At 38.6% G+C, this 27,658-nt stretch overlaps 1 protein-coding gene across 2 annotated transcripts; it reads left to right on the top strand.

The window, feature by feature from the left end:
- Window positions 1–591: 591 nt before the first annotated feature.
- On the top strand, window positions 592–27,498 carry SYTL3 (synaptotagmin like 3). Of its 2 annotated transcripts, XM_008496880.2 has the most exons (17): window positions 592–701; window positions 2,088–2,303; window positions 4,048–4,112; window positions 6,714–6,765; window positions 8,137–8,203; window positions 9,132–9,204; window positions 12,554–12,678; window positions 16,647–16,790; window positions 19,548–19,726; window positions 21,513–21,615; window positions 23,581–23,751; window positions 23,947–24,046; window positions 24,902–25,010; window positions 25,880–26,085; window positions 26,299–26,309; window position 26,700; window positions 27,218–27,498. In XM_008496880.2, the coding sequence occupies exons 1-17, from the start codon at window positions 592–594 to the stop codon at window positions 27,334–27,336; spliced, it is 1,851 nt and encodes a 616-aa protein (XP_008495102.1). In that variant the 3' UTR covers window positions 27,337–27,498. The 2 variants fall into 2 exon arrangements, with proteins under 2 accessions (XP_008495102.1, XP_008495101.1); XM_008496879.2 differs by lacking the exons at window positions 26,299–26,309; window position 26,700 and adding an exon at window positions 8,553–8,558 and having other exon boundaries at window positions 25,880–26,096; window positions 27,217–27,498.
- Window positions 27,499–27,658: the final 160 nt, after the last annotated feature.

Raw genomic sequence — 27,658 nt, 5'->3', positions numbered from 1 at the left:
CCTCTCCTGTATCTGAATTAGTGCATAAAGGGCTGAGGATAGCAAAATGTGGTCCTAAAGTACTATTTGAAATGTCTTGAAGAGATCATAAGATGAACTATTTTTTTCCCCTAGGTCTGGAAATCTCGAATCTGCAAGAAAAAATAAAGGAAGCCATTCCCTCACTGCTCTACACCATCCCTTGGTGAATTGTCCCTGTTTCTGGTGACATCCCTACCTAGGACCTAGCATTGAACTCTCTCATCTTTTTTGGAACCTCTCTCAGAAAACAAAAAACCACCCACCAAACAAAACAAAAAGAAAAAAAGAACAAGAAGTTCTTTCATGCAAAAATGGCAAGACTTCTGTGACCTTGCTAACTGTTCATATTCTCTGGGTAGCTGAGACTCTTAAATGATGACTTGTGTGAAAGCAGACACAGTTGTTTTTCTCTTCAAGGGTATGACACAGTGAAACGTATCACCAATCAAGTAAGAGCACAGACAGTCAACACTCAGTCTGCACTGTACTTTATAAAGTAGTATCAATCATTCTGGATGTGGTAGAACCATAGGACAGGAGTCTATAAGATAAGTGAAATTTTTTGTGAAAATGGCTGTTGAATTTGATCTAAGCTTCCTTAAGGAACTGGAGCGAGAAGCTGTTCTGGAAGTTCTGTACCGTGACCAGACTGTGAGAAAAACGGAGGAGGAAAGAATAAGGTATCTGCTATTCCCCTCTTCCTGTATTTCTGTTGCTTTTTTTCTCAGCAGTACTTTTCTTCCTCTTTGGTGCCCTCCCAATTGTGTTCCTTTTTTAAAATTTCTTGTTAGCTCACACCTTTTTAGTCTTTGGGAAGCCTAAGGGTTATCTAGAGCCTCTTGGATTTACTACAACTATTGACTTCTTTACAGTAAAGATGAGCAAATACTGCTCAATGAACAATCTACTTGATGAATTTTACTTGTAGCCTTCATAGAAAATTCAGTTGCTGCCTGTATTTCTCCTGTGAAGGCTTTATGGTATTCTCTTCCTATTCCTGTGCATGCCTATGGAGTTCTGGTAACACAGAACATGTTCAGATCTTTTTGGGGCTTATTTGACACATGCTGTGCCAAAACTGGAGTTAGATATCACTGGATGCTGGCTCACTGTGTTGAATCCATCACTGTTGTGTCTCATATACAATGGATAGAAAGCATGCCACAATGTCCCAGTGGTTGTTGCTGTTGTTGCTAGTGTCAGTAGTCACTGATTAGGAAAATTATTCTGATTAATTATTTTACACTATGTACGTGTTTAAGTTGTGAAAGATAAAGGGTAATCATCCAGTGTTTTATTGGCTTTGTTTCAGGAATAGAGCAGGGATTTCCTTGCAGCTTGTACCTTGTTTTGTCACATTGCATCCCCGTGTAAAATAGGTTATTTGTGTTGTAGAAACTTAAATCTGGTTACAGCAAATATTTATATAAGTATTACTGGACATATTAAATCATTGTGAAAAGTAAAGGGTTATAAAGAAAATCCAAATTGGTTAGAAAATGCCTGGCAAATGTAGCTATCAAAAATGTACATCTTGATTTTTGGTATGTGTAATGGATGTTAATGAAAGGGAGAGGTTTTGATACTTTGGTCTGTGGTTTTCATTTAACTTTTAGATTACCCATTTGTTACGATTATTTTTACATGATAGGAGATTTGATTTTTGGATAAATACGATAAAAACCATCTCAAAAGTAACACCATCCAGTCTCAGTTTTTGTACACAATCATAGGCATAATCATATATAATCACTTACATAAACAGTTTCAGTGCCCTGCCCCGAGTGTGCATAAATGCCATGAGCAGAACCCCTTTTATACTGGGAAATGTCTGTGTATGCCCAGTTGTGATTGCATGTACAGTCACAGTGCAAAAAGTGCTTCAGACACTGTGCTCAGCGGAGGTCAGACCTGGGAGCACTGTCTCCCACTGGTATTGCCCAATCAAGGCAATATCAGGGCAACCAACAGGTTTTTAGCTTGTGATTTATGCGGGGGGGGGGGGGAGGTCTGGACTATTTAAATTTTATTTATCTACTCAGTTATTTATTTCCCTGGTGGATTAGGAGATTGAAAATGCAGCTGCAGCAGCTTCGGTGGAAAGGGGCAAGAAACCTAAGCCGCGAATATCGGGAGAGATCTTGTGCTCGCTGTCAGAGATCACTCGGGATGCTGGTGAACAGAGGTGCAGTCTGCAATGGGTGCAGCCACCGGGTGTGCTCTGCCTGCCGTGTCTGCCTCAGCCCCTGCATCTGGAAGTGCACCATTTGTTATGCTCATGGGTAAGGCATTTTGCTGCTGTTCTGCACTGGTTATCCAGGGGATCCGCACTGCTTTTTGTTGTGTATCTGTTGCTTCAAGTAGTTAATGAAACAAATCCCCTGGTGGAATTGTAAATGTCAGATGAAGTTGTTGTAGCAATGAAAAAAAATGGGAATTTTATGTTGCGATTCATGTGGTCAAGATTTCCCTTCCAGTATTCAGCAAAATAGATACTCAAGGTAGGTTGGTGGCAAACATAATAATGGCAAAGTGTAGGAGCAATCATTAGTTTCTGAGCTTTAGATAGAACTCCTTCCCCTGACTCAATACTGAAGCAGTACGTCATACCAAGTTGCTGAAGGTGCTGTACTCTAGCATCATACATCTAATTTCTTGACAATTTCCTACAAATTATGTAGTTGCCTCATACTACAGGAGAGAGGAAGCTAGATTGATGAATAATCTGAAGTAATGTCACATCTAAATTTTAAAAGCGTTAATACCTTTATCAGGAATTAAATGAGGTCAGAAATCCCAATTTGTTTACCTTGATGACATTGTTTTTACTATAAGTAAGGTTGGTTTTGTTTTCCAGGAAATGAGAAGCGATTGTTCTTTTACCTTTTTTTCTTTTTTCAAGTTTTATGTCAAAATACTCCATTCTAGTCCCTTCTATTCATCAGTTTATCTGTGTCGTCACATTTGGTGAAAAATGGCAAAGAATGTAGGCAACGAAAGAGAGTTTTGAAAATGACTCAGCTGTGCTGGATGACATACATCCCTTGTACAAAGGGTGAGGATTTGGGTGAAATTTTACTTTATGCCAACACAAGATTAATGCACCACTTTACACCCTCTAAAGGTGCTAATATGAGACTTAAATAATTCCTGCAAAATGTAAGGCAAGTATTGGTCTTAAGCTAAATTAATTTCTACTACTAGTTTGAAGTAATTTTCTATATTTTGGAAGAGATTATATAATTAAAAAGGTGTTCTGTTAATCCTCAGAGTATTTTGCAATTTATACATAAAATAGGCAGATTATTTTCATCTATATCTGATAGAGAGCAGACATTAAATTTTGATGCATTTATTTTGCTCCCTATTCAGATTGGAGTCCAGATTGCAGACTTTGTCTAGTTCAGCTGGAGACGACAAAATGCAGGAGTCAAACCTCCTGCAAATCTGCTTTTGACAGAGCTATTTAGTCTGATATCATTTTATACTTGTCAATCATTACTTTTCTAATGCTGTGGTCCTGGTGCCTGTTTATGACACAGTGATGTTTGCCCCCACAAAATGGAGACAGGAAGGTCATGAAGCCATCACAGGATCAAGGTGTGATGCTCAGTGCTGCACCATAGGACCATCCCCCAGGTCCTTCTTGGGATCATATCCCCTGTCACTGACCCATTGACCCATTCCCTGCTCCTCAGATTAGGCTGCAGGTGTCAGCACAAGTGTCTGGGGCTGTTATGCAGGTTGGTTGTATAGACTGGAGTGGACCCAGGACTCCCCAGGCTTTAGAGCAATGGCTAGAACAGTGTCTATATGGCTTTCCCTGAGCAGTCCTACATAGGAAAAATGGGGAAAAAATATGGGGTGAGGAGTCCTTTGTTTGGAGCTCTGCTGCAAAATCAGTTGTTAAATCCTCGGTTTATGATAGGATTAAGAAATATTGTTGCATTTTTAAATGGTACTCAAATATTTGAAGACATACAGGCTGGAAAATGTTGACTCAAATGTCTTTTGTTTGTTTTTCAGAGATGTGAAAGTAAAGGCTGGTGAATGGTTCTTTGAGGAAAGAGCCAAGAAATACCCAGGTGAAGGTAATTGCTGGAACAGATGTTAAACTGCTGTGTAATGTGTAGTCCTGTGCTGGTTTGGGCATCCTCACCTAAGCGAAACACAGAACATATTCTGCCACTGTATTTAATGTTTCTTTTACTTGGTGAGAGACTTCTCAGAAGTTATCGTGCAGTGCCTCTGTCTATGCACTAAATAAAACATGAACACAAACTAGCAGAATGCATTTAAAAGTACAATTTATTTTCTATAAGTAATGAGAATAAGAAAATTGCTGACTGTCTCAGTTTGAGTTAGTGAGCTTGTAAAGCTTCTAAAAAATATAATGACATAAAATAAATATAGAAAATTAAAAATATATATTCAGGAAGGAAATGATCTTGCACTTTGTCAAAATTAAAAGTTCAGTTCTTTTCTCTGAGAAAGTTCTAAAGCTTAAAGAAATGAAAGAATGGAATTAAGAAACAAACAACAAACAAACAATAAACAAAACAAAAACTCATATATAGCTGTAAATCAATAGGGAGCTAAACACTCAGTGTTTCTTTACTTTCAGCCAGCTGTGTCAGTATCTAGTGTTCAGTCTTTTCTGTGCAAGTGATAATACAAAGCTCTAAAAGAAATTAGGGTGGATGTGGATGGATTCTCCCATGGGGAGTGTGTTTTCCCAACCAAGGGGTGTTGGTCTATCATTTTTACCTACAATGATTAATGAGGTGGAGACAATTTCCTTCCTTTTTCCCTTGAAGCACCACTTCAGATAAGCAGCTGTTTCACTTTGTGCCTGACTGTAGCTAAATGTCACAGTTTCACTTCCAGTATCTGTGTTGTATGTAGATGTAAGGATAACTGGTAAGATGGAAAACACGGGACCCTAAATATATCTTGGGAAACTTGAACGGGAAGAAGTTTATAAATGAAGGAACATATTTAGGCAGATTTTCAGTAGTAAGTATTCACAGCAGACAGCAGGTAATATATTAAGAAGCTGAGCCTCACTTCCTATTAAAATAATTTAGAATCTGAAAGATTTCACTGTCTTCCCCTCCAGCTCACACAATTTCCGATTCTAATATATTAGTTGACTGATCATTTAAAGCATGGTAGTTGACCAAAAAGGTTATTAATAATTTTCCCTCATGCTCCTTTCAGCAAGTCTGAAGCTGGTATTTTTAACAGTCTCTCACAGATACTGGAAAAATGCTATGTTGTTCTCAGATACTGAATCTGATGTTGCAAGGTACTGACTCTCCTTCTTTCCAGTAAGATAAATGAGTTCTTCACCTTGCATTATCAAAAGTTTGTGGGTAATGGAAGCATTTTGTTTTGTTATTCTATTAGGAATACTGTTGAAGTCACAAAGGTCTAAGGATATACAGAAGATAAGTGTGCAGGGGAAAATATGTTTTGGTTAGTTCCTTTTGATTAGACCAACCGATACAATTAAAGATTAAAAAATGGCAAACTTCGCAACACAGCAGCCTTTGTGGTTATGTATCGTTCAAGCCTGGAGAAACAGTGCCCTCTTTTGGTTTGAAAACATAACACAAGTGAAGTGTCCTGTAAAATACATTCAACTGAAAAAAAACCCAAAAAACGTTTCAGTGAAGTTTTCTCATGTTGCAGAGTAAAAAAACAAACAAAAAAAGTATATCAATATGTTCATAAAAGTCGTAGGTTGTCTTTGCAGACTAATAAATTTTAAAAATTTAAGAAATCATTTAATGCTGCAATAAATCAGTATTATAACAAAAGAGCATTAATTCTGGAGTTCTGATTAATATTTGAACCTCAATAAGTTGATTGCTGTTTTTACCACCATCACATACAGTGTTAGGAATGGTTCTATATCAGGAATTCTGTATTAGGAATGATTAGTGATTATAGCCACTCCCAGGTATTTTCAGTCGGTCATTTGTTACATGCATTTAGCCCTCCTTGCTGTTTGTGATCACTCAGGAAGAAACTATATTTTTGAGTCATGGTTCATGCCTGATGGATCCCCTGCTCCTTTTTTTGTTTTGTTTTGTTTTTTTAAGTCATGTGGCTGCTCACCTTAGTAACGTGGCATGGTTCCTATTGCCCCACAGAGGAGATGGCTGTAGCAAAGGGGTTTGCTCATTTTTGTGAGCTAGTCATGTTCTTTCATGATTGTTCAGGTCTCTAGGAGGAGAAGGAAAAGGAATTTTTCATGAGATGCAAGAGGTGACCAAGTGTCTGCTGTCATACACATTTTCAAGCTATCCATAGTGTTTGAGGTTCATGGTTGAAGTGTGCTTCAGCGCCATGGGCACTTTGCAGCCTGTAGCAAATGGGTCTGTTAACATCCCTACATCAGTGTCCTCACCATTTGTGGAGACTTGGTCTGAACATCTCACCTGTGAGAGGGGAAGGTGAAATGATGATAGAGTTTGTGATACAGGAGAGTCTGGTGTGTTGCTTGGCATGTACACTGGTATGTCAGGTGGGGGATTCACTCCTGGCTTGTGTGCCAGTGAGCTTCTGTAAATACAGGCCAGCTCCTGAAAAGGCACTGATTTTTAAAAGTATGCAGGCATTAGTGACTGCAGTTACTGTTAAATCACCTTTAAGTGCTTGTGGTTTGGTTTTTTTCTCCTTCACAGGCAGACATGAAACAGTTGGTGCAAAGCTCTTGAAATCTTATCAGAAACTGAGGTAAGACTCATAAAAGAACAAATGGTCCTAGGACACCAAGAATTTGTATAGGCAATATATTGTATGTTATAAACCAGCCAGCTGTTTGTATTTTTTTTTTTTTATTCTTTATAAAAACAAATTTCAATACCTTTGGAGTACAAATGATAAAACCATAGAAAAAATACCAGTTTTATCTCTCAATGATCCATAGAAATGGTCTCAAGTGCAAATGAGAGTACTATGTTAAAGGTTACAGTTTCTTGTTTGCTTGAAATGAAGAGATCTGCAGTATTTCTCTAATATCTGCTTGTATTTTTGCATGCTTGTTTACACCATCATCTTTCAAAATTATATACTACTTTTGAATCATCGGAGGTGAAATTTATTTAATACCTACAATAGTAATAGCATTATTATTTGCTCAGTGGGAGATATTGCTGATTTGATAGCTTTAGATTAAATATTAGGTGAGTTCTCTATTCAGTAAGGAGTGTCTGATTACAGAAACTTAAAACAAGTAAAAAATCCATTTTACACTGAGTAAGTACTTTGGCTTTTTGCTTAATCATGACCATACTGAAGTATGTCAGTTGCCAGTAATGTATAATGAAATAGCAGCCTACTTAAGCTGTATTTTAGAAAAGAAACCCTCTTCCTTTAAAGAAAAAAAAAGTAAAATAGGATACAAAGGGATGCCCTCATTTTTTTTTTATAATTGTCTATCAAGGCATAGCTGCATAAGACAGAAACTTACAGGCAGCTAGATATAATCCTAACCAGGGCTGCATAAGGACTTGTTTTTTCCAGATGTGGTAACAGAGAAAATAAAAGTTCACCATCTGCCTTTAGGGATCTGTAATAATGCTGTTATCAGACTCAGTCAGATAACAGATTTTTTTTTTTCACAAACCTGGACTGTTTAAGACAGATGAAATGGCTGGACTGGCATGAAGTGGCTCTAGTAGCTCTGGGTTCAGGCAAGGAAGGATCCTTTTAGTATTGAAAATGAAGATGACTTTTCTGAAAAAATCTCTGAAACGGAGATGGGGTGTTTACGTGGGAGCTGTGTTTTAACATTTTGGACACAGACTGAAATACCGCCAGACATATAGAAGTCTAGAAAGCCTGTTCTAAATTAGGTCTTCCTGTTTGTTTTAAATTAATAATTCTGCCTGGAGCAGGTGAATCTAGAGAATACAGTAGGTCCCAATTATTATAAACAGGGAAAAAACTTGTGCTGCAACTCTTGAAGACCCAGTTCTCAACCCAGATCTTTACATTGCAGGAAAAAAGACAATAAAGATACTGTGCAGAAATGTGGCTTACTTATCCATCTATTAGCACAATATATATTAATTTTTACACTGGTTTTGTCTCTTAAATTTCTAGTAACATTTCTGTCGTCCCTCCAACTCCACCGCCTTTCACAGGTTCCACAGCAGCAAGCAATGTGACAGTAAGTATACATATCTGCCAAATATACATACACACCCATCTATATGAAAAGGCCAGCCACAGAAATGCAGTAATTAGCAACTGTTGTAGCATCATGTTGCAATTTGAATGCTGCTTTATGTTCCTCTGTCATTTTTTGTATGCTGCATGGGTAGTAGGAGGGAAAGGTCAGAGTCTGTCATGAGGGATGTTCCCAATTATTTTTCAGTTTTTAAGGGAAGCTTTAAGGGAAGAATACTGCACCTGTTTTTTGGTGCCTCACTACGGGAAGGCTGGACTGAGATCTCCTGAGGTCCCCTGCAGCCCGAAGGCTCCCACAATCATATGGTATTCAATAGTAATTTATAAAGGGATCAGTCCATGTGCCACTTACATTACTGAGTGAAAAACAGTGAATTTGATGGTTGCCTTTTACATTACAGGCCCTAGTGGACAGAGTTGTATATTGTGGCTTAGAACTCTCTGAACTCGTACTAAATTCCTATTTCAGTTCATTTTGGACTGAGTTCTGAAGTCCATTGCAATTCTGTAGAAACTCTAGTATGTGCTTATCTGGGTTTTGATGATTCAGATACACAAGAGCACCTGTAATAGCTAGGACTTTCCTACTTGAAGTATTGAATGCCTTACAACAAATAAGAGATGTAATTAGCTGTATTTATGAAATTGCTATGTGATCTCACTACACGGAGTTCCACTTGTGTATCAAAGAGTATGAAACTGAAAGGATTGTTTTCCATCTTTGTACACTGGTGAGACAGTTTCCAACCATGTCAACATATGTCTGCAGATATATTTGTCTTCACAAGCTAGCAAAGAGCTGCAGCCTTACCATCTGGTTACTTTGTGGTCTGTAGATATGTGATTTTGGAAATTTTAAAGCAGCAAAGATTTTGTGTTTTCTTACTCGTGGTATCTCCCATTTGCAGGAACTCAGCCAGTCAAAACGTTTTAATAAATCTGTGGAAAACTTGTTTTTGTCTCTCACAACACATATAAAAAGTAAGTAACTTTCAGTGCTTTGTCATTCTAGAGTTTTATAGTCAAATATTTCATTTGTTTTTTGCCAGTGTTGGCAAAAAAGTAGCTATAAACAAATGTTATTGAGTAATGGTTGAAATGACTAATGCCAACACTGAGCCAACCTGCAAAATAATACAGTAAGTCTAATTCTCCTTCAGTATGTTGCTAGTTGTTTAAGAAGCTGGTGATACCAACCCAGAATGCCTTTCTTGGAAAGATGTGAAAAGACTAATTCTTAAGTTTACTTGGGTGTTCAGTTACAATATATTTAACTCATGTTAGCAGAGCATAATAAACATGTTTTACTGTAGTGATCTGTTATCTGGCCCTGTCAAAGAATCTACCAAGTAACAGAAGTAGAGTTTAATTTGAATGAAAATTTCAATTTCCCAGAGGACTTCCTTCCTTTTTCTCAGTCTGTCTAGTAATGTGGGTTTTTTTCAATGTATACTTCTAAGAGCCTTAATGTATGCTTCTCAGGCAGTCCTAACAACTCCTGTTTTCATTCTGATCCTTTTGGTTCCTGCCATTCACTTATGCTGCTTGCTGTTCTTAAGGGTGCAGACTGTATGCATCTTTAAGGGAGATGACTACAAGGAGGAGAGTGGGCATTTTTGAAGAGCAGATTAAAGGCCCCTGTGACCAGAGGGAAACTACTTCCTGAGCCTTGAGAGGATTACAGAGGCTTGCAGATTTGCATGTATTTAAAAGAAACTTAGTGTTTACTTGCTGCCTTCATCTCAGATGACCCCAAATGTGAGATTAGACCTCAGAAAATTTGGCTTTAGTGCCTTTCTGACTTTCTCCCTAACTCTTGTCTTAGCTCTTGTTTGGTCTTTTCTCTGACTTCATCCACCCACCCTAAAGGCCTGTTCTCTTTTAACTGCACAAATTAGATGTTATGTCTCTGTGAACAATTATTAAAGCTATGCAGAGACACAGTGGCTGTCTCATCTGGACAGAAGTGAGGTGTAGGTCTCTTCTGTACAGACATGCAGTGTAGGGTAGCATAGGATACTTGGTTACCACAAGCAGCTAGCTGAGGCATCACAGGATTGAAATCAAAATAATTTATTCTGCATTCTGTCAGTTTGAGGCCTGGTCATACCTCAGAGTTACTAGTAAAGACTGTCAGGACTGCAGCAAGCTAATTTAGCAGTTCTCTGCTGCCAAAAGGAAGGTCCAACTTCCCCCACATATTTCTCTCTGGTTTTGGTTTTATGCAGAACATTAATCCAGATGAAACACATTGGTACTTTTCTGCTGGCTTAGTGAGTTAAATAGGTTCAAGATAGGTTATATACATTGGAGCCTGCACAGCAGAAGTTGCTGGGCTGTGTGGCCAGGAGCCAGGGATTGAGGAGGAAGAGCAATGGTTGCAGAGGGGGATGGCAGCAAGCTGATAACTGAGTTCAGCTGTAGGTGAAACCCCACTCAAGTGTTATCATCCTCAGTTAGGACAGAACCTTTTAATTTGTGAGAAAATAACAGGCTGTTGCAATCGCTGAAGTCAATTATTAAAACATCTAGGAAGTTTTTTACAGAGGCTTGTGCTTCTTGACTTAGGAAAACAGCTCTTTCAGACAATATGGCCTCTTAATGAAACCTTGTACTCTGTTGATAAAGACTTTCAGTCGTGAGTGTTTAAAGTTAGTACTCTGTATCTTATCTAGACAAAAATGTTCTGGTTTGCAGAGGTGTTTAGTACACCCAGCTCTTGTGTACTGCAGTAAGTAAACCTGGAGAACCTTGTTATGCCTCCTGATTCCATCACAGGAGCCAGTGTGTGTGTGTGCATGTCTGAGAGCAGCAAGAGCACAGGATCAGCCTGTGGAGCACAATGCTGCTGTTGTACAGTCTGCTTTTTATGCTGTTCCCTCCTGTTCCAGTGTGGTTTGGCAGCAACAGGAAATTATAATCCAATGGTTGCTATTTGGTGAATGTAAAATGAGTTGCTGTTGTAGTTGTAGTTTTATTTGCAGTGCAAAATCACCCTTGGCACTAGAGTTAGTGTCTGTCTTAGTGACCACTTGGATACAGAAAGCAAAACATGGAAACTGAACAATCATGTTTTTCCTCACAATAACCTGTACTGTAACCAGGTGATTTTAGGAGTGTGAGGCAAGCCTGTGTTTCTGCCTCTACTGCTGGTCAAGCTACTTACATTGTATCTATTTCAGATGTCTCACTTCAGTCTCTTTTGTCATCTGTGATTGCACTGTGTGTTTTAAAAATCTGGTTTCATTTGCAGTCAGAGATTACTTACTTAATTGAACCTGCCTATGAATATGTCACACAATGCTATAGTGGTTTACTGTACTCTGTGTGCACATCTGAGAACTGACTGCTGCTACTAAACTAATCCAGTGACTTTAAAAATCACACTTCAGAGTGCCATTGTTTTCAAATACCACTGTGAGATACTGTCTGCTGTCTGAGGCTCCTCCACAGAGGTTCATGTTGTGAGAGAAACATTTATTTCTTCTGTATGAATTAAACATATGATAGCTATTTCACCTACCACTTAGAAGCTATTAATTCTTCATGAGAGACTATCTGGGATTTACAACAAAGTGTCTGTTGCTAAGCCTGCTAGTTTTCAACTTCAGAAATCAAGGATGAGTGCTGCCTTGAAGTGAAGTTCTCACTGTACCCTGAGGAATGAGAAGTAAAAAGTGGTGCACTAAATATCCATTTGTGCTATAGATTTTGACAATAAGCTAGATGTAATTGAAATGTTAATTCAGTAAAGTACTTAAGCATAGACATAAGCTTTTACATATGAGTAATGTCATTGAAGTCAATTAGAGCTATTTGTGTTCTTAAAATTATATATGGTTTTGGACCAGAGTATGTAGTATCTCTCTTTTCATACATATTTTTGATAACTTTCTGAATATTTTCCAATATGCACTGCTTTTTAATTTCTATTGTTGTGTTGCTTTATATTGTCATAATGATCTTGCTTTTATCCTGAACCAAACCAAGCTGCTTTACAAATCAAACTACATATAAAGGCTGTGATAGCTACTTCTGCAAAGAAACTGTATTTGATAGCATACAACAATTCCTTGCAGCAGCTATAATGATAGGAAGCAAGGAGTATAATTTCCAGTTGAAACAGCAGGAAAGATTTAGACAGCCAAGGTAGTTATACTAAGTGGGACAAGCATTTGTCTTCTCATCTGTTTCTTACTCTTAGGGGATCAATACTAAAATTGCAGGATGAAAGTTTGAAAGCTACAGAATTAGCCTATGAATCCACAGAATTGCTTGCCATGTTTGGTTGGTTTTGTGTGTTGTTTTCTTTTCTTTATTTTCACTGTAGAAATCTCTAAGTCCCAGAATGACATGGCTGACAGACGTCTCCTAACCACAGATCCTGGGCAGAACGTGGAAAGAAGGAAGCAGAGAAGGAGCCAGTCTGACACTGCCATCAACATTACAAGCAGGGTATCCATATTATTATACACAGTCTCTAACTGTGAGGGCTTTTCCAGCAATGGAATGTGTTTTTAAGAATGATGACTTACACGGTGGAATTTAACTTTTATTAGACAAACATGGCTTAGCTGATATTCACTGACTGTAGCCAGAACTCTGATTCTTCACTGGATTTTTGACTGAGTCTGCACACTTGATCTCAGCCCAGAGCTGAAATGTTAAACTGATGTCTCCTGAAGACCCTCACAGAGAGACAGAGAATGGGTCATTTTGCTCTCCTGTTCTCACAGACTCTGTTGAGGCTGATTGATGTCTGCTCTGTGTGATTTTTAGGCTGCAGGAAGGTGCTCTGTCTTGTCCTCCTCCTGTTGCTGCTGAACAGGACCAAGCCATGACCATCCAAAATCCACCTGAGCACTTTTTAATTTGACAAGGAGAGAACATTGACTGCTGTTAGTTGCTGGGCAACTTCCCTTTTCCTTTTGCTTTGGTTACAGTCTCTGGCTTTCATTGTTTTCTTGAGAAGTTTAAGAAAATCCAGTCATCTGTTTTTCCACAAATTGTGCATAGCTGAAGGTGATGTCACATATCTGCTTTAAAATGACACTGAATTTTGTTGGGGTTTTTTTTGTACACTTTCACATCTCAAGTGACTGAGCTTTGTCCCTGCTCAATTTTCCACATAGTGGAAACACACTGTGGTCTGCGTGGTCCCTGAATTTGTTGCTCAGAAAAGCTTTTGCTTTGGGCCAGACCTCATGGCAGATGTTACTCACAGCTCCCCTGGTGCACACTTTTCTCTTCCCTCTGAAGTGTTAGGCTTTGATAAATGGAAGAGACAAGTTGTCAGCCTGCCTGGACTAGTGGTTTGATTTGGTCCAGCAAGGTCTGTGAATTCTCCAAAATTGTTTCTGGTATTTTTGCATGCAATGATATTATAAACAAAATTTGCAACAATATTAACTACTTGAATGCTGCTTTCATTGTGGCAAGCCCCCACTTCAGTGTTACTTATTCCTCTGGCAGAGCACAGCTCTTGTAATGCATCCTAAAACATTGGAGTCAGAGAAACTATGACTTTAAACTGTGCTTCATTGTCTGCTGATCATACACAGCCTGTCCTGATTCAAAGACAGCAACGTTTTGTTTGAGCTATGTTTTGAGAATTATTTGTGTCGTTTTTTTTCACTGGCCATTTAAAGATTTAGGAGTTAAATTAGGCCCACTTTTTGCATTACAAATTTTGAAAGACAGATTTCAATGTTGTTTGTGTGTCAGAGCTCTGTTTTTCTGGACCTGAGAGCTTTTGTTTCATTCAAACCAGTCAGTTTTTAAACTAGAATTTTAGTCTTGCTAGGATTACTGTTAATTTTTCATTCTAATGAATGTCATCTCTGCCATTTAGTTTTTTCTTTTTTTAATATTGAAAGAAATGTTACTCATCTGTCCCTGAGCTTATATGATGCCTTTTTGTATCTTCAATTTTTTAAAATATTTTTAATCTCTGTCAATGACACTATTGCATTTTCTTCCATTTATTTATTTATTTTATTTTTCATCTTCTTTTTCTTTAAATGAGGTTATATAATTACATTTCTACCAGAACTATGACTTTAGTTTGGGAACAAAACATGTTTTAAATTACACTTGCAAAACAACTAATTACTCAAATTTATACCAAAACACGACGTAGAAATTTTACCTGTTGCAATTTCCACTCCAGAAAGAACTTACACCTTCAGAGAATGAATCAAAACAGATTTTTTTTTCCCCCCCCCCTAGAACATGTGCATCTTTCCCTAGGAATGTCTGGAGAGCAATAGCTGTAACTCTGCCGTTTTGAATGTGCAGAGTCCAAGACTGGGGGATCACTTCAGTCTCAAAAACACCATCTGTTTCATAAGAAAATTTTCCAGATTGGTATGTTCAGAACTCAGTTCCTTCAGATTGAAGTTGAAAAAGATTATATTTCAGTAATAGTGAAAAAAACAATTTAATGACAAGACCTACCAGACAGTGGAAAGTCTGGGTTTAGGAAGTTACTTGGATAGTGTTTCCTGGGGCCTCTTACCATCAGTCTCTAAGTTCATTAAAGGACCTGCAATTATACCCACCTCACTGGGGAACAAGCAGAGATGTTGGAAGCTCTTGGAAGCTCTTTGTGGTGTGTCAGTAGCTGTGGGTTACTCCTCCTGTGACAGCAGATGTTAAGAGCTGGGCTGGGAGGGACTCTGGCTTATGTGACCTGATGCTAAGTTTAGCACTGGTAGTTAGGTTGCCTTGTCAGTCACGTATGTTCTGTTTAACACAACAGTGAAGTCCTTCTGGTCCAAGTAGAAGCTAAAATTTGGTGTGGAGTAGGTTGTTTTGGTTAGCAAGTGAAATTGGTGGTGTTTCAAGTTTTTATGAAGCTGAGGACACTTTCTCTGCTGAGAAATACAATGTTTTGGTTTTGTTTGGGTACTTTTTGAGACTATATTCTGAATGCATTTTCTGTTTCCTTTTCACAAAGGAACTTAATGAATTCTTACATCTATTATGACAAGATATGACAACATCTAGCAAGACAAGAGGGCACGGTCTTAAGTTCTGCCAGGGGAAGTTTAGGTTGGACATTAGAAAGAATTTCTTTACGGAGAGAGTGATCAGGCATTGGAATGGGCTGCCCAGGGAAGTAGTGGATTCTCCATCCCTGGAAATATTTAAAAAGAGACTGGATGTGGCACTCAGTGCCATGGTCTAGCAACTGCAACCGTGGTTCAAGGGTTGGACTTGATCTCTGAGGTCCCTTCCAACCCAGCCAATTCTATGATTCTATGATTCTATTCTTAAGGTAGGGCTGTTACATACACATAACAATTTCTGTGTTTTTTAACAACAGCATGCTGGTTTGGATATTGCACATCCTATTTTTTCAGGAGCAATCTCAATATATTATCTCCTCAGTTTTCTTCATTCTTTAGTGCTTTCTGCTGATTGTGCAGGAGAGGATTCCAGGCTCAATAAATAGATATTATCTGTTTCTTTTACAATAATAAGTCCTGATTCTTTCTGTTGATTCAATCACACTATATTCTTTTTAGTCTCTCAGGTAATCCCTGTTATGCAACTTTTTAAAATAAATTATTTTCTTGATCTTAACCATGTAAAATGGAAATTGAACTTAACTCCGTTTCTGCCAATTGAACTGTGAACACACATTTCACAGATTGTGTTATCCAGGGGAATTGGTGTAGCAGAATGAGTTAAAATCTTTCTTCAGCATATTTCTGGCCATGTCTTCTGGCACTTCATTCTAGTAACTGTTGCTAATAGAGCCAGAGGTGGCTGAAGGTAAATCTAAGGAATTTTGCTACTATAGGCCTTAATTTTCCACAAATTATCAGTGTTTTTGTGGGAAAATTGGAAAGTTTAATGGACTTGGTCAAAGCAAAGTCAAGAACACCTCAGAAATTTAACCTTTTTATATAATCAAAGCTAAATAAGAACTCATGACTTTTATTTTCAGGTCTCTTTCAACTTACATTCATTCTTGCAAAGGCAGACATACATGGGCATGTGTCACTGCACATACTGCAAAATACTATTTTTAATTTCCTTGAGGCAAGATTATTTTTTTCTTTCAAAATTACTGCTGTGTTAAAGGCTAGCAAGGCCTCTTATTAGTATATTGCTACTTTTGGTCTGTTATTAGCAGACTGTTCTCAATAATTGCTGTGGTAATGATCCTTAGAGTAGGTAGTGGTATGCTGATTTTAGAAAAGCATGAATATAATGAATGTACTGCTAGATGGGATGAAAGAGTTGTAACTCAGCATTTAAATCAAGTTACAACATTGTCTTTGAAAGCATGCCACCTGTGTGATCAGAGTAAATTGCTGTTTACTAAATTTTCTTCTGATAGCATTCCTGAAGAAATCAGGGCATTTTTTCTTAAATTAGAAAAAGGAAATAAATTCTTGCTGAATTTCTTACAGATGAAAAGTACACCAAGTCTTCAGCAGCTAATCACTGGGAACCAAAATGGCAATGGATTTCTGAACAAAAGGAACTGTAAGGATGAAGAAGACGTAACAACCAGTCCCACAAGTGATGCAGTTTTCTGTGATGGCAGAAAACATGTAAGTTAAAGAGCTGAAAGACAATGGAGCAGGTTCCTAATGGGAATAGATATAAAAACTAACATCTTGTGCAGAAGATGGTGTGGTTTTGATTACATTACAAAACGAAGGAAGAATTTTACTTGAGTTTGTGTCTGATGAAAGACCGACTGCCTTTGACATGGTCTTGATAGTAATGCTGTAAACTTCTTTCAGCATAAACCAAATCAAATTAATAATAGATATTTGATAGATGGATATATCCATTAACAATGAATAATAGATCAGCTTCTCCTGAATTTTTCAAATGCAACTAACATTTTAGGCTAGGATTGGGATTGTGAACGTCGTTCTTTCTAACCTAGTTAGCTACCTTTTTCTCTTAAAACTTCATTTAAGAGAAGGATTTTGGTATCCTGCAAAAACTGTGGTAACGGAAATGTCAGTGGATATTCAAATGTCAGGATGTCAGTGAATGAAGAGGAAGCTGACAGTGACAAAAGCCAGGGGAGCAGTTCATACATTTGCAGAATGGCACTGAATCATCCTCTGATGGATGGCATCCTGAATACTGCAAATGAAAGAGAAGGAAGCCAGTGTTAAATGAATTCAGCACGTGCTTTAAAGGCTCTGTGATTAGCTGTGGAAGCTAATTTCTATGTATTAGTGGTGAGGTTAAGCAGTATGAAATATTCAAAGAATCTATGACTGATATTGTGAGGAAGAGAACTAAAATGACTTTGAGGGAATCAAAATTAAACCAGCCTGCTCCCTTTGCAGAGGAGTATAAGCACACACAAGGACCTTGGTGCTCTGTCCTAGCTTACTGCACTGTGGTATCTGAGGTGTTAAACTGACAAATGGATGGCAGTTTTGGGGGGCATTTGTGATTCTAATGACAATCATTTGAATCGGGCTATAGACAGCCTAATCTTAAAAGTGAAGTATGTTCTACTGTCTTATGAAGGGGAAGGTCAAGTTCCATTGAACTTCCCTTTATTGGGAAGTGTTGGATGTTGATGGCTGCTCCATGAGAACGTATCTTCCAGATTACCAGCTGGCATTGGTTCTAGTTGTGCCAGCAGGTGTGCAGGACATGAAGCCATTGCTAAATCCCTATTTGCAGAACCAAAAGGATGAGTGATTTCTACATTGAATGTATGTTACCCCTGCTCAGGTGGGAGACAGACATAGTGCTATTTAGTCCAAATCATAAATAGGAACACTTATGCAGCCTCTCTAAATAAGACATTTTGTGAAGTAGATACTGGGGACTTTCGCAGAACTTTTTCTAGGATATATAAGCTAAGACAAAAATCTGTCTGCATTCCTATATCATGAAGGATTTTGGTGAAAAATGAGCATTTTCTGGTCAGAAGAATAAAAATATGTCAGTGAGTGAGAGAGCAGAGCTGAACAAAGTTGCAGGGGAGACCTGTTACACTGAGAAATGTCTTGTGGAGAGAGCAAGATCACATGCAACAAAGCATCAGGTCAAAATAGTCCTAACACCTCAGTTCTTTTGAACTGTTGACTTCCTCAGTAAGCACTCTCGCCCTTCTTTCATCAAGTTTGTATGTTACTTAGAGCTTATAAGAGAGCTTCTTTAATCTAGTTAAGTTGTTGTTGTGGACTGTAAAATGAATGTTTGAGAAGCTGCTCAAATGTAGAAGAGCATCTGCATAGAAGAGAGGTGTAATCTTATAAACACTACTCTGCACTCTCAGCTGCTGTGTTGCACAATGCAGAACTCTTTGGTTCACCTGTCTTTTGTGGGTTGGTGTTTATTATCAGAGAGAGCAGCTATCTAGCACAGTTAGCAATCTAGGACAATGTTTCCTGTTTCCTTGAGATTAATCACAACAACTGTCTTGGTGACATGTGCTACAAAAAAAGATTTCTTGAGCTGACCTTAAAGAGTTTCATTATGAATGAATGGAGACCTAAATATTTTGAGTTGGTAAGTTGTTACCATAAAGGCTAGATAGCACCAGAAAGTTACATGTCTGTTGTGGCTCACAGAAATTATTTCTGTGGACTTTCCTTGCAGTTTCATGACCTCTGTAATTGGTAGACACTGATGGATGGATGGATGGACAGAATCCAAATCTTTGCCCTATAGGCAGGAGTAGGAGAAAGGAGAACAAAGTGGCTGAGATGAGCTAGGAAATACCTTCTTTATGTACCAACATCTGACAATAGCAAGATGTCTTGCTATTTTGACCTTTCCTCAATGGTCTGCTGCCGTGTGGAGTAGGTGATTTTTATATGGAATGGGGGGATAGTTTAGAGTGTATACTGGTTGTGCAATGCCACTCTTTCTTCCTTTAATACATCATAGAACCTAACATCTCAGCAGTGTACCCTCCTATGAGCTATGTATTAAAAGCAGTCAAGTTCAGTATTTTGCACGTTCTGAGATTTCAGAGGGTTTTTTCACTCTCATCCCTTCAGTTACCACATTTTCTCATGGAAAGACACATAGTTGTTTGATTGGAAGGCAATTCCTAGATCTCAAAAGTTACCTAAGAAGGCATTTTCTTAGCCTAGAGTGCTTTCTGTAGACAAAAAGGCAAAGCAGTAGAATTGCAATTACAGTCATAATTTCCAGGGCTGTTATGGGCGTGATGGAATACTTTATACAGGTTACCTTAAAAATATTCATGATCTGCAGTCGCTCATCAGCCATGTCACTGAAGATGATGACATTTGGGGGAAATATATGTTTTGTCCTGTTTGATATGAACCCATTTTCCCTAAACATTTGTCTTTTCTTAGGGGAGTTTGTATAGTCTTAACAGCACTTGTACTGAATCTGGCAATTTTGGCAAGGCTAACGTCAAGGGCGAGATAGAGTTTGCCATAAGATACATCTTCAAAGCTTGCATCTTAGAAGTCTGCATAAAGGGATGCAAGAATCTGGCTTATGGAGAGGAGAAGAAGAAAAAGTGTAACCCGTAAGTATTTTGTAGAGACTGCTTCTGTGCATCCATCTCCTTCAACTACAGTAAGATTAGAAATTGCAGATATACACATTTTAAAATCTAAAGTTGTATATTAATTATTTGTTATTTTAAGAGGAAGAAATACTTAACTCTGTGAATCAAACATGCTGTAGAAACTTTTAGCTTAGTTTAGCAACAACCATTCATAGAAAATCAGTCACCAGACAGAGTACCTGGCTACCTGCTACTGCCCCTGCTGTCACACCGTGTTGGAGCACTTGAGTGACTGCATTGCAGTTGAGGAGTTGCAGTCACTTTGACCCAGAAGGAGTATGACTTTTGTGCAGCTTCAGAAGATGTCCATAAAGACAAGTTTGGTGTGGAAAGTGGAACCTTGCTGAAACAGAATCTTGTGAAGTGGGGCAGTCTGGGAGCACTTCAGAAGTGGGTAAAAGGTACTTTAAGTCTCCTGGCAATTAAGCCAGGCAAACAGTTGCAGGAGGCCTGAAAGACAGTGTGGGAAGTGTGTAGTGAACATGATGTTCTCTAGTGGTATATGTTTATATATTTCCGTTGGTTTCCAAGCCAAGAGAAAAAGTACAGTCAGTGTACTCACTCGATGCACTTGCCAAAAAGCTGTCTTTTAACTGCTCTTTAAACCCTATTGAGTTATTTAGTTTGTTAACTAGTTTTAGGTCTGACTGGTTACTTTTTAATTAGATGGGTCTGCAGTGATTTGAGTAAGAGGCCAAAACTTCTAGTGCCTGATTGTTTAGAAAAGTAGTTTTACCTACAGATATGTTTTGAAAGAATAGTAAAGGTGTGCAATTTCTGCACTGACAATTTGAGATAGAGCTGATTTTACTTACCAAGTAAGTTAATTAAGAGGCTGTTTTAAAATTACTTTAAATAATAATATCTGAAAAATATTTTAAAAATACAGCCCAAAACTATTTAGTATTGTTTTCAATAACCCCTCTCTGTGGCAAGCTGTGAGCCTGCATTGTCTATTTAATTTTGAAGCCATGATACAAATCCAGGCTGCTAAACTCAAATTAAGGGGCATAACCTAAGTATTGATATACACGTACCCTACACACACCTTACAAATTTTTGGTAGGAGTCATTGGTGCTTGTTATTGGTCCAACTCAACTTCCAGAATTTTTACTATTTTTTTCTTGAATTAATTAAGGCAATTTTGAATACTTCAGCTAATAACCACTAGAATGAAAGTGAAGGATTATAGCAATTAGTTTTTGTAGGAGCTATGAATTATGACATATTATTTGTGTGATTATACCACTTTTTTGCTACATTGTACTCACTGTTGTAAAGATGAGGAATTTTCATCAAGAAGAGGCAGCAATGATTTTAAAGTTGATTGACCTGATTTTTGTTTTTCTTTAAGCATATAAATATGCTGATTGTTTTCATCATAAAGCTGTCTCTATGACTGACAAGGTGACTTCCTTATCAGCTGTTTTATCAGAGGCCAAGAGTATGAAAAGAAAATATTCAGATCCTAATCAGTTAGAACATGATTGAGGCACCCTAACTGAGTGATATGCAAGGACCCTTATAGTCTGTCTGATTTTATTGAAAAGAGATATGAATAACAATTTTCCATTTTATTGCTTGGAAAGTTATGAAGTCAGTATAATTGTTTAAGAATTAAGAAAAATTCCCTTCATGTAATTCATTTTTCTTCATTGTTTAGTGGAGTGGGGGTTTTGTTTTGTTTTGTTTTGTTTGTTTCCTTCTGGTCCCTTTCCATACATCCTTTTCTCTGTCCACAAGGTATGTTAAAGTTTATTTACTTCCTGATAAATCTCCTCGGAGTAAGCGGAAGACAAGTGTCAAAAAGAGCACAGTGGATCCAGAATTCAATGAGACTTTGAAGGTATTGCTTTTCCATGGGAATGTCTCCTTTTGTAACGTGCAATCTTTCTAATTCAGAGCAATTCTGATGGGGCAAATCTTGGAGTCAGTGACAGCTGTAATGAAGAGAATTATGTTTTTTAGTCCAAATAAGATGAAATGTTTTTTGGAGTTCAATTAGTAAGCTGCAAAGCATTATAAGAGTTTGCCTTTGTCCATACAATGCTCTTAATGAGTTCTGGTGTTGTTCTGAGTTACCTTGTGGAAAATGTCTTCTATAGACACTTTTTTTTTTTTTTTACATCAGGAACTGGTTGTATTTTTTGTATTAACTGTACTGAAAGCAGTTAGTATTTCACACAAGTATTCATTTCAGCTGATACCCCTTTTGCCAGTGCACTGGGAGTGTCTTTCTGCAGTTAGCTGAATGCTGACTGAATTCCACCACCTCTGAAACCTTCTCTGCTTCCTTTTCCCTGTGCAATTGATGCCAGGCCATCAAACACTAATAATCCCATCAGAGACCAGGAGGTATGATTTTAATTCCTTAATGCCTTGCAATATTACCTTTAATGGCTTGCAATATTACCTCTTGCATCCTTTTAAGAACTGTGTGGAGAAAATAGGAGTGATTATTCTTGCTTCACAGATGCTTTATGAATTGTGAAGCTGAAGCTGAGTACTGTCAGCTGGGAGGGTTGGGTCGTGTTTGGTTGTTCCCAGCTCCAGTTTTGTACTGAGATCACTGAAAAAACATTTTTTAGTGTGCATTGGCAAGCTGAAGTAGCGCATAAGATGAGTTCTTCAGTAACCATGTTGTTCTTGGAAGAGATAAGAAACAAAGGAGGAAAAAGTTTCAGTGTTACCTCCATCTGTCTGTGAGAGCATCAGGAATCTGTAGTGAGGGAAACAGGCAAAATGAGAAGACCATTGTTAAAATTCTATAACAAAACCCCACAATAATAATCTGTGTAATGTATGCCATTCTCATATATCCCAAAATCTGTATATAGGATTTAAGATGGGAGAAAAAGGAGCCTGAAGTTGGAAAAATTTGTCCTAACTTTTATAATATATTTTCAATGCTAATGTCATACAGAACTGATAAAGGAACCATGAGAGCCATGCCTGAGCTGGCTGCATGAACACTGAAGGTAGTTTAGTGAGATACCTTTTTAAAGCAGCTTAATTTTTAGTTTGTCCTGAGCAGCAGAAACAGTCAAAAAAGCTTCATGCCAATGCAGGTAAACTACATCATGACACCAAGATAAAATTCAGTGGGATTCAGCTGCAAATTAAGGCATCTGCATTAAATAGCTGTATGTGTGAGAGGTGTGTAAGCACTTCTGGGAATCAGGGTAACCCAGGGTGATTCTCCCCAGAGCCTACACCCAGGCTGTGACTCAGCAGCCCCACTGGGGGGATGATGCTTCCATCCATGCCATTGCCTCCAGCTTCCAGTACAGCTGGGTGCCAGTCACCCATAGGCTGGGTACTACATTTACCAGCTCCTGCAGGCATAGGTCAGGGCTTTAATTAGTAGCAAATTGAATTACTTCCTTGTCCCTGCTGATGGAACTGAGTAGGTGTCCACTGATCTAAATGGAAGTTTTAGCATCTTCATTTGGTGTCTTAACCTTGAATTGACCTCCAGAGCAGCCCTGTTCTGCCGAGAGAGTAAAACAGAAGCATAAAAAACCCCAGCAGAAATGGTGAAGAATTATTTAAAGTTCTGAATCAATAACCAAAAACTTCAGTAAGGATGTCCAAGGCATTCCTGGAATGTTGTTTCATATTTGGATGAGTACTACTTAGCATTTAAGTAGTGGGCTAAGATGTAAATTGCAAAGCACCTTCAGACAACATGGCTCTGTCTGTGTCCAGGTGCCTTCAGCCATGCTGTGTTTGGGCTTCCTTTGAGCAGGTTGTGAGCATGGGCCTGCATCTATCCTGTGTGCTGGTTTGTAAATGCTGTTTATCTTTCTAGTACAAGATTGAATACTCAAAGCTGGGAAGTCGGCACCTTCAGATTTCTGTGTGGCATGCAGAAGCCCTCAAACACAGAGTGTTTTTGGGAGAGGTGGAGATTCCACTGGCAGCATGGAATTTCGAAGATAAGTCAATGCAGTTGTTCAACTGGTACCAGCTCAAAGCTAAGGTGATTCTTAGTTTTTGTGCTTAGTTGTATCTTAAAAACAGGGTGTAGTGAAAGCTGTGAAGAAGATCAGCTTTCTAAGGTTATAGAGGGAGGATTGCTATCAATTCATCCTATTAGTAAGAGATGTAAAAAATAAGCTGTGAGAATGATGTGGAGTAGAATGATTTGCAGGTTTCTGTATGTCCCTTTCTTCAGCTTGAAAAGCCTGAAGATGATCTTATCCAGTACAGCGGTGAACTGCTCGTGTCTGCAAGACTGTCAGTACCAGCCCAGTATAAAAATTTCCAGTTTGAAGGTATAAAGACACTTCAGCACACATGAATCACTTGGCTAGAAAAAATTTCAGATCAGTGAAGGACTGACAATGTGTTCATGTACAGTTCTTGTGTGGCACTGATAACAGCTGGTGCAAACTGTGGTTTGTGGTGTGTCATATTTTTAATTTATTAAATTCCAAATGTTTGCCCATTAAATATTTTTGTTCTTTTTAATGCCAACAAAAGCAGCATTCGAATGACAGCAAAATGATGCATCCAGCTGTTTGGCTGGACTGCTTGTGCCTGTCATGGTGTTGACAGTATGTCTTATTCTGGAGGTGCTGCAGCAGTTTAAATGTCCAAGGCAGAGATTGCCAGTTTCATAAAAAGTTGGAAGGGAAATGGCTGCAGGGGTAGCAGACCAGCACCCTCTGCTTCCTTCAGATGTCTCATTTTAGGGATTTTTCTCTTGGAAAGTGTGAGATTCAAAATACCCAGTCAAGCTTCAGTTTTTGGTAATGAAAGACTTGTAAAGTACATAAAGTATTGCTGTAGTAGCTGTAGCTTGCTTTCTTCCATTTTTGTTCCCTGTGCATGCCTGTGCACTTCCTCTCTACTCTCTCTTGCTTCAGCTGTAACAGAGAGGCAGTGTTACACTGGGTTTTTGGCTCTTTCTCCTGCTTCTGGCTTTTTTTCATTTAAACATTCCTGTGGGTACTTCCCTGTGTTTACATTTCACAGCAGGTTAAAATCTTTCAAATGATCCTAATACAGCACTACGAGTCCTTATCACAGTAGAACTGCTTAGTCATTTTCCTAGTTATTTGTAGCAGCATCTTAGGCTATCAGCTGCATTAACTCCGTATCTGATCTGATAAATGCTCTTGGTTCAGGAAAAGAAGACCAAGGACCTTCCAGCTGCCAGCTTCAGGTTATGATATTTGGGGCCAAGAACTTGCCCATGCCGAGATCTGCTGGAATGCTGAACTCATTTGTTAAAGGGTATGTATGAGACCTAACAGTTAAAATAGAAAATATGTCATGCATATTCTGTGCAAAGGTATGTATGAATGTGTTTTCAGCAGGAGACTGGCATTGCCCACACTCTTAGACTTCCTTGTAGTGATGGCATTTGAGTGTCTGCACAACAGCAGCACTCAGCAGAGCAGTAATGGGTCACACCTTTGAGTCCTGACTGGAACTTCAGAATTTACTGATGTCATTAACATTTAGAGTTCACAATTTTAAGTACCTGCTTTTAGATATTAGAAGGGGGAAAAATGTACAAGTTGAGAGTTTATTTTTATTCCTATTTTCAGATGTGCCTTTGCAGTACTAAATATAGCTTTCACTACACTGAGAAAGAAACTGTTATTTGCTTCATTCTAAACATTTTAAGAGAAGGGACTAGATTTTTCTTCAGTGCCACTGAGTAGCTTTTATGTGGGTTTGTTTTACTTTCCTACTGTCAGGCATCAGATACCATTGGAAGTATGATACACTTACACCTCATAAAGCCATTTCACTCTGTGGCACCTGTCTTCAGTGAAATGGGTGGACATTTTATCTAATGCAAGGCAGGTTATGGGCAGTACTGGGTAACACAGTGGGGAGTGAAGACTTCCACAGCAGTCAGTGATAGCAAAGGAAAAGCAGATCAGAAGAGCTTACTTGCATCCACACTGAAGGCAGACAGGAAAAGGAGCAAGTCCCAAAATAAACACAGTATCACAATGTTCTGCCTTGCACTTAAGCTGAACTTCTTTGCTATTTAAGGCAAACCAGAGGGCCCTAGCTGACTATTGCAAATGTTCCATTTTCTGGTTGAGAAATCAGTAGCCTTGCTGAACTGTCACTGTTTTCTTGGGAAGTTGTCTCATCCTGACAGACCAAGCAGAGGTTAAGCGAAAGTCTCCTGTCCTGAAGAAAGAATCCTCTCCCCAGTGGAAACACTTGTTTGTCTTTGATGGTGTTACCCCAGCTCAGCTGCAGCAGGCATGTCTGCACTTGACTGTCTGGGACCAGTCAGATTTCAGCTCAAGTGATCAGTTCCTAGGAGGAGCCAAACTTGGTGCAAGTAAGTTCTTTATCACTAAAAATTGAAGATTACTTTCCACCTTTGGTGGAAAAGTTCATGGTTTTTACCATCTAAATAATAATAAAAATAATAATAATAATAATAAATAATAAATAATAATTAATAACAACACTGTGTGATTTATTACCTGCTATCACGTGCCTATGCATACAGACCCTGACCTAAGCATTCAAAGGCTTTGTAGCCTACAAGAACCAATGCTTGTGTTTTAGTTCAGGTCTGTACAGCAGCTCAAGAGTGTCAGGGGGAATTTTCAGAAAAGCCCTTTGTTTGCATGGCAGTTTCTAGCACGAAGCCATGCAGAAGACAGGCTCAGAGAAGTTGGGTGGAGTCAACTAGCCGGGCACTTTTTTTGAGACTTGTTCCTTGAGCTGTTTTCTATTAACTGGCCACTTTTAACTGCTGTCTCATCAGAAGGAAGCATAAGAATTAGTGATCAAGTAGACTCCAACCTTGCTTATATTTGTGTTTATGATTTTACATCCACAAATCAATTCAGTCAGCAGGAAATAAAGAAAGGGAAACTTGCTCAGAAAGGCCTTTTGCAAGTATTGGACTCTGTTCTGATGTAAGAGTGAGCCCTCTTTCTTAAGGGTGAGGAACCCACTGCTCATTGAAGAGCCCCTGTTTAACTGGGAGTTGAGCAGGGAGGTACTGTCACTTGGGACTGCCCAGTGGGGTCTCTCACCCCTGCACTTCAGGGGAGTTTTACCAAGCTTCCTCATGAGCTGCTTTTGATTGTCCTACCAAGTGTTTTCCTTTCTGCTAGACCAGGGACTGCCTGTTTCTGAGTGAAGATTATCCAAGCCCTAGGCCAAGTAACGCACTAAAATAACAGGAGATGAACTGAAGCTGGAGCCTTTGTGCCATTCTGCTATTTTTAAGTCCTCTAATAAAAATATTTTTTATTGTAAGCTGAGAGTGATCCAAAAAAATGCTTCTCAAGTGTAACTAGAGTTTATTGTAATTAATGCTGCAGGAGCTACAGAACAACTGAAATTGTTACAAAAGTGGGATAAGCAGGTGGTTTGTTACCTAGTCAGTTGGGCTAGAAGTTGGGTAAAGCCAAGTGGAAAGTAACCCTGTAACCTTTCCTTTTGCTTTCTTGCAGGCTGTACAGACCTTGTTTCTCAGTCAGTGCTCCAATGGCAGGAAGTGCTCCGCAGCCCAAACACGTGGTTGGACTTTACACTTGTACTGCATTCAGATAAGGATAACTTTAAGTCATGAGAACTCACCACACAACAGCTTCTCCCTCCCCATGTGTGACATTTTAAATTCAAGTGGCACATAACTTTCAGGCCTGGGGAAAGGTACACTGGAGCAGTACCTACTCCCCAGAAATGGAGTTATGCATTTGAAAGTGTGTTCTGAAAGCTTTATTTCTCCAAAAGTTAAGGCTTTGTTATTTGTCTCTAGCTGGAGTACAAGGTTAGTGTTGTTTCAGGAGTGACTAATTCAGTCTGAAATACATTATGCTGACAAGGTAGCAGTAGCCAGGTGACATGCTGGTTTGCATTTCTGGGCAAAACAGCACTGCTAATTATTCAGT

The sequence above is a fragment of the Calypte anna genome, chromosome 3 (genome assembly GCF_003957555.1).
Source record: "Calypte anna isolate BGI_N300 chromosome 3, bCalAnn1_v1.p, whole genome shotgun sequence".
NCBI lineage: Eukaryota > Metazoa > Chordata > Aves > Apodiformes > Trochilidae > Calypte > Calypte anna.
Note: the sequence above shows the minus strand (reverse complement) of the source record. Positions and strands in the feature narration are given on the sequence as shown.

What these genes read in the sequence shown, in the direction of transcription:
- SYTL3 (XM_008496879.2), top strand. Translation starts at nt 592, where the DNA reads ATGGCTGTTGAATTTGATCTAAGCTTCCTTAAGGAACTGGAGCGAGAA. An exon ending in CCATCAACATTACAAGCAGG is followed by an intron (nt 12,679 to 16,646) that starts GTATCCATATTA and finishes AATTTCTTACAG; the next exon opens with ATGAAAAGTACACCAAGTCT. An exon ending in GGTACCAGCTCAAAGCTAAG is followed by an intron (nt 23,752 to 23,946) that starts GTGATTCTTAGT and finishes CCCTTTCTTCAG; the next exon opens with CTTGAAAAGCCTGAAGATGA.